Source organism: Gracilinanus agilis, chromosome 1 (assembly GCF_016433145.1).
Source record: "Gracilinanus agilis isolate LMUSP501 chromosome 1, AgileGrace, whole genome shotgun sequence".
NCBI classification, from domain to species: Eukaryota; Metazoa; Chordata; class Mammalia; order Didelphimorphia; family Didelphidae; genus Gracilinanus; species Gracilinanus agilis.
In genome coordinates, this window is record NC_058130.1 from 790,088,139 (window position 1) to 790,101,063 (window position 12,925).

Below are 12,925 nucleotides of genomic sequence, written 5' to 3' on the forward strand. Positions count from 1 at the left end.
GGAAACTACCACACCAATGCAACTCTCAATGAATTGGAGATGGGTCTAGATCAGTGACACATGTTGGAACTGGTGGAAATGTGCATGAGCCACGGGGGTGGGGGAGATGTTTGGGGGGTGCGGGGGAAAGTGAGATTATGAATTGTGTAGCCATGTTAACTTTTCTAAAAAATAAATACTAAAATTTTGTTAAAAAACAAACAAAAACAACAAAAAAGAAAGGAAGTGAGGCTCATAAATCAAATAAATTGACAACCAAATTGAAGACCAGAAATGACCAGCTGGAAGCCTTGAAGAGCTAAATAGACCAGATTGAAAAGGAAAACCAAAAGATTATAGCCAAAAATCAGTCTTTAAAGGCTAAAATTGGGCAAGTAGGAGCCAATGATCTCACAAGAGAGCAAGAATTCATAAAGCAAAGTCAAAAGACTGATAAAATAGAAGGAAACATGAAATATCTCAATCAGAAGATAATAGATCAATAAAATAGATAGTTAATGGATATGTGGAGAAAAATAAATAGGGACAAAAAGGAATACACCTTCTTTTCAGTGGCACATGATACATTCAGAAAGACTGACCATTTACTAGTGCATAGAAACATGGCAAAGAAATGCAAAAGATCAGAAATAATAAATATAACCTTTTCAGATCATAATGCAATAAAAATAATAATCAGTAATATATCAATAAAATTGAAAGTAAAAGAACTATTGAATTAATAAATAAAAGTAGAAGCTGGTACTTTGAAAAAAATAAAATTGAAAAAGTACTGGTCAATCTAATTTAAAAAAGGAAAGAAGAAAACCAAATTAACAGTATCAAAGAGGAAGAGGGAGACCTCACCTCAAATGAAAAAGAAATCAAGGCAATCATTAAAAACTATTTCGTCCAATTATATGGCAATAAATATAGCAAGTTAGGTGAGATGGATGAATATTTACAAAAATGTAAATTGCCTAGATTAACAACAGAATATATAGAATGCTTAAATAATCCAATATTAGAGAAAGAAATTGAACAAGTCATCAAAGAACTCCCTAAGAAAAAATTTCCAGGACCAAATGGATTCACAAGTGAATTCTATCAAACCTCCAAAGAACAACTAATTCCAAATACTATACAAACTATTTGACACAATAAGGAAAGAAGGAGTTCTACCAAACTTCTTTTATGACACAAATATAATACTGATCCCAAAGCCAGGTAGAGCAAAAATAGAGAAAGAAAACCAGAGACCAATCTCCCTAATGAACATAAATGCAAAAATCTTAAATAGAATACTAGCAAAAAGACTCCAGCAAGTGATCACAAGGGTTATTCATTATGTTCAGGTGGGATTTATACTAGGAATGCAAGGATGGTTTAATATTAGGAAAACTATTCACATAATTGACCATATCAACAAGCAAACCAACAAAAACCACATGATTTTCTCAATAGATGCTGAAAAAGCCTTGGACAAAATACAACACTCATTCCTACAGAAAACACTAGAAAGTATAGGAATAGAAGGGCCTATCCTAAAAATAATAAATGGTATATATCCATAACCATCAACAAACTTCATCTGCAATGGGGATAAATTAGAAGTATTCCCAATAAAATAAGAAGTGAAACAGAGATTCTCAATGTTACCTCCACTATTTAACATTGTACTGGAAACAATAGCAGTAGCAATTAGAGAAGAAAAAGAAACTGAAGGTATTAAAATGGGCAATGACGAGACCAAGCTATCACTCTTTGCAGATGGTATAATGGTCTACTTAAAAAAATCCTAGAAAATAAACTAAAAAGTTAGTGGAAATAATAAACAACTTTAGCAAAGTTGCAGGATACAAAATAAACCCACGTAAGGCATCAGCATTTCTATATATTTCCAAAACATCACAGTAGGAAGAGTTGGAAAGAGAAATTCCACTTAAAATCACCCTAGACCATGTAAAATACTTAGGAATCTATCTGCCAATACAAACACAGGAATTATACAAACACAACTACAAAACTCTTTTTACCCCCAATTAAAAGTAGATCTAAACACATGGAAAAACATTGAGTCTCATGGGTAGGATGACCAAACATAATAAAAATGACCATCCTACCCAAATTAATTTATCTATTTAGTGCTATACCTATCAAATTACCAAAATAGTTTTTTTTTACTGAATTAGAAAAAAAAAACTATAACAAAGTTCATTTGGAAGAACAAAAGACCAAGAATATGAAGGGAAATAATGAAAAAAAATGAAGGAAGGTGTCCTAGCAGTACCAGATCTTAAACTGTACTATGAAGCAGTAGTCATCAAAATAATATGGTACTGAGACTTCCTGGTTAAGATGGTGGCATAGTAAAAAGCAGCGCTTAATCTCTCCTAACTGAAACATACAGGACTCCTCAAGGGGGCATAAAAACAAATCCAGACGAAAGGAGGGACCCCACAACAGGGCTCAGTGTGGAAGGTACGTGGAATTGGGGCATTTCCATGCTATAAAGGGGTGAAACAGCTCTCACTAAATCTTGGACTGAGCAACCCCACTCCACACACACACACCACCTACAAAGCCAAAGCCAGCTCAAGAGAAATAGAGCAAGTTTGAGGCACCCATTGAGTCATTGGCAGCTCCAGGGCCTGTTTCTGAGAGCAACAAGACTTAGAACCCCAAAAGGCTAAAGAATACGCACAGACTTTGAGCGTAGACACAGAGCGCAGGCTCTAGCACAGGCACACACAGGCACGCATGAGCTAAGGCTCTGAAACCCTGAGTGGGGTACCAGTGCAGAAAGGTATACGACTGTGGAATCAGGAATAAATATAACTCTAAATGTGAATGGGATGAACTCGCTCATAAAACGGAAGCAAATAGCAGAGTGGATTAGAAACCCAAACCCTTCCATATGTTGTCTACAAGAAACACATATGAGGAGGGTGGATGTACACAAGTTTAAGGTTAAGGGCTTGAGCAAAACCTTTTGGGCATTAAATGACAAAAAGAAGGCAGGAGTGGCAATTGTGATTTCTGACAAAGCCTAAGTAAAAATAGATATGATGAAAAAAAAGACAGGGAAGGTCATTATATCCTGATTAAAGGCAGTATAAACAATGAGGAAATAACACTGCTCAATATGTATGCACCAAGTGGCATAGCATCCAAATTCATAAAGGAGAAACTGGCAGAGCTCAAGAAAGAAATAGAAAGTAAAACCATAATAGTTGGAGATCTAAATATTCCTCTTTCAGATCTAGATAAATCAAATCAAAAAATAAATAAGAAAGAGGTAAGAGAGGTGAATGAAGTCCTAGAAAAATTAGATTTAATTGCTATGTGGAGAAAGATAAATAGGGGCAAAAAGGAATATACCTTCTATTCAGCTTCACATGGTACATTCACAAAGATTGACCATGTAATAGGGCATAGAAATATTGCAAACAAATGCAAAAGAGCAGAAATAATAAATGTAACCTTCTCAGATCATAATGCAATAAAAATAATAATTAGTGAGGGTACCTGGATAGGCAAATCAAAAACTAATTGGAAATTATATAACATGATTCTCCAAAACCAATTAGTCAAAGAAGAAATCATAGAAACAATCAACAATTTCATTGAAGAAAATGACAACGATGAGACATCCTACCAAACTCTGTGGGATGCAGCCAAGGCAGTAGTACTCAGGGGGTAATTTATATCCTTGAGTGCATATTTTAACAAATTAAGGAGAGCAGAGATTAATGAATGGGGCATGCAACTCAAAAATTAGAAAGTGAGCAAATTAAAAATCCCCAGATAAAAAGTAAATTAGAAATACTAAAAATCAAGGGAGAAATTAATAAAATTGAAAGTAAAGGAACTATTGAATTAATAAATAAGACTAGAAGCTGGTATTTTGGAAAAACAGATAAAATAGACAAAGTACTGGTCAATCTAATAAAAAAAGGAAAGAAGAAAACCAAATTGACAGTATCAAAGATGAAAAGGGAGACCTCACCACTAATGAAGGGGAAATTAAGGCAATCATTAAAAACTATTTTGCCCAATAATATGGCAACAAATATAACAATTTAGGAGATATGGATGAATATTTACAAAAATATAAACTGCCTAGATTAACAGCAGAAGAAATAGAATACCTATATAATCCCATATCAGAAAAAGGAATTGAAGAAGCCATCAAAGAACTCCCTAAGAAAAAATCGCCAGGGCCTGATGGATTCACAAGTGAATTCTATCAGACATTCAAAGAGCAACTAATCCCAATACTATACAAATTATTTGATATGATTAGCAAAGAAGGAGTCCTACCAAATTCCTTTTATGACACAAATATGGTACTGATTCCAAAGCCAGGGAGATCAAAAACAGAGAAAGAAAACTACAGACCAATCTCCCTAATGAACATAATCTTAAATAGAATACTAGCAAAGAGACTCTAGCAAGCAATTAAGAAGATCATCCACCATGATCAGGTGGGATTTATACCAGGAATGCAAGGGTGGTTCAACATTAGGAAAACCATCGAAATAATTGACCATATCAACAGTCTAACAAACAAAAATCACATGATCATCTCAATAGATGCTGAAAAAGCCTTTGACGAAATACAGTACCCATTCCTATTGAAAACACTGAAAAATATAGGAATAGAAGGACCTTTCCTAAAAATAATAAATAGTATATACCTAAAACCATCAACAAACATCATATAATATGGGGATAAATTAGAAGCCTTCCCAATAAGATCAGGAGTAAAACAAGGATGCCCATTATCTCCTCTATTATTTAACATTGTACTAGAAACACTATCAGTAGCAATTAGAGAAGAAAAAGAAATTGAAGTTATCAAAATAGGCAATGAGGAGACTAAGCTATCACTCTTTCAGATGATATGATGGTCTACTTAAAAAATCCTAGAGAATCAACTAAGAAGCTGGTAGATATAATCAACAACTTTAGCAAAGTTGCAGGATACAAAATAAATGCACATAAATCATCAGCATTTCTATATATTTCCAACACATTAGAGCAGCAAGAGGTAGAAAGAGAAACACAATTTAAAATCACCCTACACAATATAAAATACTTGGGAATCTATCTACCAAAACAAACACAGCAATTATACGAAAACAACTACAAAACACTTTCCAAACAAATAAAACTGAATCTAAATAATTGGAAAGCCATTTATTGCTTATGGGTAGGATGAGTTAACATAATAAAAATGACAATTCTACCCAAATTAATTTACCTATTTAGCCCCATACCTATCAAGCTACCAAAAAACTTCTTTACTGAATTAGAAAAAAAACTATAACAAAGTTCATTTGGAATAACAAAAGATCAAGAATATCAAAGTAAATAATGAAAAAAAAAATGTGAAGGAAGGGGGCCTAGTGGTACCAGATATTAAACTATACTATAAAGCAGCAGTCATGAAAACAATATGGTACTGGCTAAAAGACAGAAGGGAGGATCAGTGAAATAGATTTGGGGCAAATGACATCAGTAAGACAGTGTATGATAAACCCAAAGAGCCCAAATTTTGGGACATGAATCCACTATTTGACAAAAACTGCTGGGAAATTTGGAAAACAATATGGGAGAGATTAGGTTTAGATCAACATCTCACACCCTACACCAAGATAAATTCAGAATGGGTGAATGACTTGAATATAAAGAGGGTAACTATAAATAAGTTATGTGAACACAGAATAGTATACTTGTCAGATTTCTGGGAAAGGAAAGATTTTAAAACCAAGCAAGAGTTAGAGAAAATTACAAAATGTAAATTAAATGGTTTTGATTATATTAAATTAAAAAGCTTTTGTACATACAAAAACAATATAGTCAAAATCAGAAGGGAAACAACAAATTGGGAAATAATCTTTATAACAAAAAACCCTTACAAGAGTCTAATTACTCAAATATACAAGGAGTTAAAGCAATTGTATAAAAAATCAAGCCATTCCCCAATTGATAAATGGGCAAGAGACATGAATAGTCAGTTTTCAGGTAAAGAAATCAAAAGTATCAATAAGCACATGAGAAAGTGTTCCAAATCTCTAATAATTAGAGAAATGCAAATCAAAACAACTCTGAGGTATCACCTCACACCTAGCAGATTGGCTAAAATGAAAGAAGGGGAGAGTAATGAATGCATGAGGGGATGTGGCAAAATTGGGACATTAATGCATTGCTGGTGGAGCTGTGAACTGATGGCAATTTGGATTCTATGCTCAAAGGGACCTAAAAGAATGCCTACTCTTTGATCCAGCCATACCATTGTTGGGTTTGTACCCCAAAGAGATCATAGATAAACTATCTTGTATGAAAATATTTATAGCTGTGTTTTCTGTGGTGTCAAAAAACTGGAAAAGGAGGGTATGTCCTTCAATTGGGGAATGGCTGAACAAATTGTGGTATATGCTGGTGATGGAATACTATTGCACTGAAAGGAATGATAAACTGGAGGAGTTCCAGGTGAACTGGAAAGACCTCCAGGAATTGATGCAGAGTGAGAGGAGTAGAGCCAGAAGAACATTGTACACAGAGACTGATATATTATGGTAAAATCAAATGTAACGGACTTTTGTACCAGCAGCAATGCAATGACACAGGACAGCTCTGAGGGATTTATGGTAAAGAACGCTACCCTCATTCAGAGGAAGGACTGCAGGAGAGGAAACATATAAGAAAAACAACTGCTTGAAGGCATGGTTTGGGGTGGACATGACTGAGGATGTGGACTCGAAACCACCACACCAATGCAACTATCAACAATTTGGAAATAGGTTTTGATCAATGACACATGATAAAACCAGTGGAAATGTGCGTCGGCTATGGAGAGGGGGGTGAAGGGGAAAGTAGGAGCATGAATCATGTAACTATGTTAAAAAATGAATATTAATAAATGTTTAAAAAAACAATATGTTACTGGCGAAGAGACAGAAAGAAGGATCAGTGGAAAAGACTAGGGTTAAGGGAACTCAGCAAGCCAGTTTTTTATAAACCCAAAGAACCCAGCTTTTGGGACAAAAACCCACTATTTGACAAAAACTGTTGGGAAAATTGGAAAACAATATGGGAGAGAGATTGGGCCTAGATCATCATCTCACACCCTATATCAAGATAAACTCAGAATGGGTGAATGACTTGAATATAAAGAAGGAAACTATAGGTAAATTGGGTGAGCACAGAATTATATACTTGAAAAGAAAAGTTTTAAAAGCAAGCAGGAGTTAGAAAAAATCACAAAATGTAAACTAAATAATTTGGACTACATTAAACTAAATTTTTTTTGTACAGACAAAACCAGCTACAAAAATTAGAAGGGAAACAACAAATTGGGAAAAATATTTATAACAAAAAATTCAGATAAATGTCTAATTATGGAAATACACAAGGAGCTAAATTAATTGTACAAAAAAATCAAACCATCTCCCAATTGATAAGTGGCCAAGGCACATAACTATGCAATTTTCAGATAAAGAAATCAAAACTATCAATAAGGCACATGAGAAAGTGTTCTAAATATCTAATAATTAGAGAAATGCAAATCAAAACAATTCTGAGGTATCACCTCACACCTAGAAGATTGGCTTAAATGATAGGGGAGGGTAATGAATGTTGGAGGGGATGTGGCAAAATTGGGACATTAATGCATTGCTGGTGGAGTTGTGAACTGATCCAACCATTCTGGATGGCAATTTGGAACTATGCTCAAAGGTCTATAAAAGAATGCCTGCCCTTTGATCCAGCCATAGCACCGCTTGGATTATACCCCAAAGACATCATAGGGAAAGAGACATGTACAAAAATATTTATAGCTCTGCTCTTTTTGGTGGAAAAAAATGGAAAATGAGAGAATGTCTTTAGATTGGGGAATGGCTGAACAATTTATGGTATCTGTTGATGGTGGAATACTATTGTGTTAAAAGGAATAAAGACCTGGAGGAATTCCATGTGAACTGGAATGACCTCCAGGAATTATGCAGAGTGAAAGGAGCAGATCTAGAACATTGTACAGAGAGTCTGATACACTGTGGTGCAATCAAACATAATGGACTTCTCTACTAGCAGCAATGTAAAGATCCAGAGCAAGGTTAAGTGACTTATGAGAGAGAAAACTAGCCACATTTAGAGGAAGAACTGTGGGAGGAGAAACAAAGAAGAAAAACAACTGCTTTAACACATGGGCTGTTGGGGATATTATTGGGGATGTAGACACTAAAGGATAACTCTAGTCCAACTATCAATTATATGGAATCAGGTCTTGATCAATGATATATATATAAAACCCAATGGAATTGTGTGTCAGCTAAGGGGAGTTAGAGGGGCTTGGAGGAGAGGGAAAGAGCATGAAATATGTAACTAGGGGAAAACATTCAAAATAAAAATAAAAAATAAAATAAATATAATGTCAAGTGAATGGATCCTTTGATATAAGGTAGCACATGAAATATTGCACAATGTGGGAATATCAGCTTGATTGACTACTTGCTATTTATTCCTGAAAATTTTGGAAGGAATGGGAGACAGGTATCAGAGGAAGCTTTTCTCTATAGAATCTGAATATGCATCAGTGAATAAAAATATGTAATAACAGTTATGCAAAATTTCCAAATCCAAAAAGCACCTTATGTAGATGATATAATCAATGTTTCTGACCTTTGACTCGAACCAGCCCCACACTATGGCCTCCTTAGAAATGGTGAAATCCTGACCAAGTGGAGCATTGGGAATAAACTGTCCTACTTTCACCAGAACTTCAGTCTCATTTATGAAAAACAAGTAGTTCATAATGTCATATTGGGCCTCAGAACTTCTTGTGTCATCCAGAAACACTTGCTCACCAGCACTGTTGTTAAACTGGATGTTCTTCAGAAAGGAATGGAGCTGAAAGAGAGGAGAAATATCATTCATTTCCTGCTGCCCGAGGGCAGAGCTGTTACTAAAATAGGACCTATTGGCTAACTGCAAATCCTTGGACTTATGATCTAAATTTTGTGCTCTTGTTGGGTGGGGTAATAAACATCCTGGTTTCTGGGGGAAAACACATCTAGAAAGTTAATACTGCACTGTTATGACATGCTTTCTTGCTATTAATACCAAGAACCAAAATTTTTTTTTTTGTTTACAGTAGTAAATGTTCAATAGATGTTGATCAAAATGATTGCATTGTGGGAAGATGGTGGAATAGGCCAGATTACCTCACTCTCCAATTTCTCCTACACATAGTTAAAATACTGTCTTTGAGTAAACTTTAAAGTAACAAGAATAGTTAGGTGTTTGGGAGAAAGAATTGTTCAACATAAGGGAAATTGAGAAGAAGCTGGGAAGGTTCTGGTTGGTAATCTAACAACTGAATAAACATATTGCAGATCCCAGGGCCTACCTACACTGCCTAAGTAATGTATTAAGTTGTGACTGTGGAAGAGAAGGAGTGAATATACATGTCAGTAGGACTGGAGGGAGACAAGAACCCTGGGAGACTGGAATTCCTGATTATGGCTCCAAGACAGAAGAGTAGGAAACTTCTTATGTTTGCCTCTGGAGAAACTATAGGAGCTAAGAATATTGAAAATGATAGGCAGTAATTAAATGAAAATTTCTATCTGTAAGTATTCTCTCAATAAAATAAAAAGAGAACAGGGCTATAAATTGAGTATACTAATAAAAAACCTAAGAAAGAACAAATTAAAAATCCTCTATTAAATGTTAAATCAGAAATCCTAACAATTAAAAGTGAGGATAACAAAACGATGTAGGAAAACCAATGAATTAGTAAATACTTTTTTATGGTTTTGTGAAAAACCCAACAAAATGTTCTGTGTGTATTAATTATGAATTAATAAGTTTTTTTAAAAGAGAGAAGAAAATTAAATCACTAATATCAAAAATTAAAAGATTGAATGTACTATTAATGAAGACAAAATCAAAGCAATTATTAGGAGTTATTTTGCAAAATTAGTTGCCAAAAAATTAACAAGTGAAATGAAGTAGAAGAATACTTACAAAAATATATAATGACTAGACTGATGGAGGAAAAAATATAATATCTAAATAAACTTTTCTTTTAAAAAAATTGAGTAGGCTTTAAATGAACTTCCTAAGAAAAATTCATCATGGCCAGATGGATTTACAAGTAGATTTTGTAAAAGATTTAGGGATTATCTAATTCCAATATTAAATAAATTTAGTCTAATAGGTAAAGAGGTCCTGTCAAACTCCTTTCCTGAAACAGGTATAGTGCTGATACCTGAACCAAGAAGAGCAAAAACAGACGAAGACAATTATAGTTCCATTTAATTAATGTAGATACAAAAATCATAAATAAAACATTAGCTGGAAAATGACAACATTTTATCACAAAGATAGTACATTGTGTTCCAAAATAATTGATACCAGTTATGTAGGGATAGTTTAATATAAGGAAAACTATTAAAATAATTATTTCAACAAAAAATAATATATTAATAGATGCAGAAAAAAGCTTTTGAAAAAAACACTTGAAAGCATAGGTATGATGAAATTTTCTTAGAATGATAAGCAGCATATATTTTAAACTAACAGCAAACATTATCTAAAATGATAATTTTAGTAACTTTGCCTATAAGATCAGCACTGAAACAAGGCTGCTCATTATCACCAATAGTATTTAATATTGTCTTGAATATGCTAGCAATAGCAGCAGGAGAAAAGAAAGAAATTGAAGGAATCACAATGGTCAAACGTAACAAACTATTTTCATATATTTCTATTTATATATATATAATACAATATAATATATTTATTATATATGCATATATTATGCATGTATGTGTATTGTCTTAGAGATTCAACTAAAAGTTAGCTGAACTATCAATAATTTTAGTAAAGTAGAAGGATATAAAAGAAACTCATATAAATCACTAGCATTTCTACTAACACTGCCTTAAGAGAAGAGATTGTCCATTTAAACTAACCAGAGATAGAATAAAATTCCTAATATATCTGCCAAAACAAACTCAAGAAGTACATGAACATAATTTTAAAATACTTTCAATTTTTAAAAGTATTTTTAAAAATATTAAAAAAAATTCAGATTTAAATATTTGGGAATTAATCATTCATAGGGGGAGAGTAAAAAGAATTAAAATAATAATCATATATAATCTACATATTCAATGCCATTCCAATTAAATTACCAAAAAAAATTTATTAAACTAGAAAAAGAATAAGAAAATTCATTTGGAAAACCAAAAGGTCAAAAATTTCAAGGGAATGAATGAAAAATATAAAGGAATGAGCTCAAAGACTATCAGATTTTGAAATATATTACAAAGCAGTAATTATCAAAGCTAACTGATATTGGCTAAGAAATTGAAAAACAGATCAATAGAATGGAACAGACATACAACCAAGAGTTGTAAAAGGTTGCAGTGATCTTGCATTTAACAAAAGTAAAAATACAGGTTTGGGGGATAAGAATTCCCTATTTGGTAAAAATTTTGGGGAAGACTTGAAAGTAGTCTGGCAGAATTTAGATATAGACCAATATCTTACACCATTTAGAAGGATAATATCAAAATTGATACATGACTGAAGTATAAAGGGAGCTATTACAAACAAATGAGAAGAATAAGGAACATGTCACCTATGAAATTTATGGATTACATAAGAATTAATAAATAAATAAGAGGAAGAAAGAATTTTGAGATGTAAAATGAAAATTTTAAATACATGAAATTAAAAAAAGATTCAGTACAAATAAAGATAATATAGCCAAGTTTAGAAGGAAAGCAGTAATTTGGGGAATTTTTATACACAGTTTATCAAATACAGGTCTCATGTCTAAAATACAACAACAAATAATGTTGTCAAATATATAGGAATATGAGCCATTCCCCATTTGATGAATGGTCAAAAATATGATCACAGTTTTTAAATGAAGAAATCAAAGCTATATAGAACTATATAAAATGCTCTAAGTCATAATTAAATAGAAAGTGCTAACGAAAATAACTCTGAGATAGCGTTATACATCTACCAGATTGGTTAAAAATGAAAAATGAAAAATGAAAAATGTTGGAAGGAATGTAGAAAAATTGGGACATACACTGTTAGTGAAACTGTGAACTGATCCAATAATTTTCTAGAGCAATCTGGATTTATGCTCCAAGTGTTACAAATCTGTGTGCACATTTTTTTCCAGTAACAATACTGTTAGGTTTATTTCCTAAGGTGATCATGGGGAAAAATAGAACCAATTTATTCTAAAATATTTATAGGCAGGCCTCTTTGTGATGGCAAAGAACTGGAAATTGAAGGGATGCTCAACAATTGGGAAATGGCTAAACAAGTTGTGGCATACGATCGTGATGGAATATTATTGTGAGGTAAAAAAAAATGATGATAGAAAGACCTACATGAAATTAAGAAGTGAAATGATCAGAACCAAGAGAATATTACAGATAGCACTAAAAATATTATTTGATGAATGATGTGTATGTCCACCTCCAAGCAAAGAACTGGTAAACTGAAATTTGTAAAACAGTTTTATATATACACAAACATATAAACATTTATGCAGTTCAATAAATAAATAAACTTTTATATAGATTAAATTACATCTGGGATGGATCCAGAGACTTTGTATATTCTCAGCCATATCAGGTCATTTCTTGTTTCTTGGGGTCAAGGCATCCAGTTTCTTTGAAAGAGAAATGACAATTTTTTCCTGACCTTCTATTTTAATTGTGGGAAAGATACTATGGCAACTGTGCATACTAACAATTTGGAATATGTCCTAGTGACTTCATGGTGGAATGTAATTTATGAAAAAGAAAAAAATTTAAAAGAAAGAAATGACCATGGTATTTCATCTTACTTCCTTCATACAGCATTTTGAAGCTAACCTTTCTTTTTTGCTATGGCCTGAACCGTACAT

At 33.0% G+C, this 12,925-nt stretch overlaps 1 protein-coding gene across 1 annotated transcript in view; it reads right to left on the bottom strand.

The window, feature by feature from the left end:
* Positions 1–12,925, bottom strand: part of LOC123232475 (vomeronasal type-2 receptor 26-like) — a 56,387-nt gene that overhangs the window by 14,658 nt on the left and 28,804 nt on the right. The window contains exon 4 of the mRNA XM_044658931.1: positions 8,665–8,892. Coding sequence (XP_044514866.1) covers positions 8,665–8,892 — 228 coding nt within the window. The remainder of the gene's footprint in view (positions 1–8,664; positions 8,893–12,925) is intronic.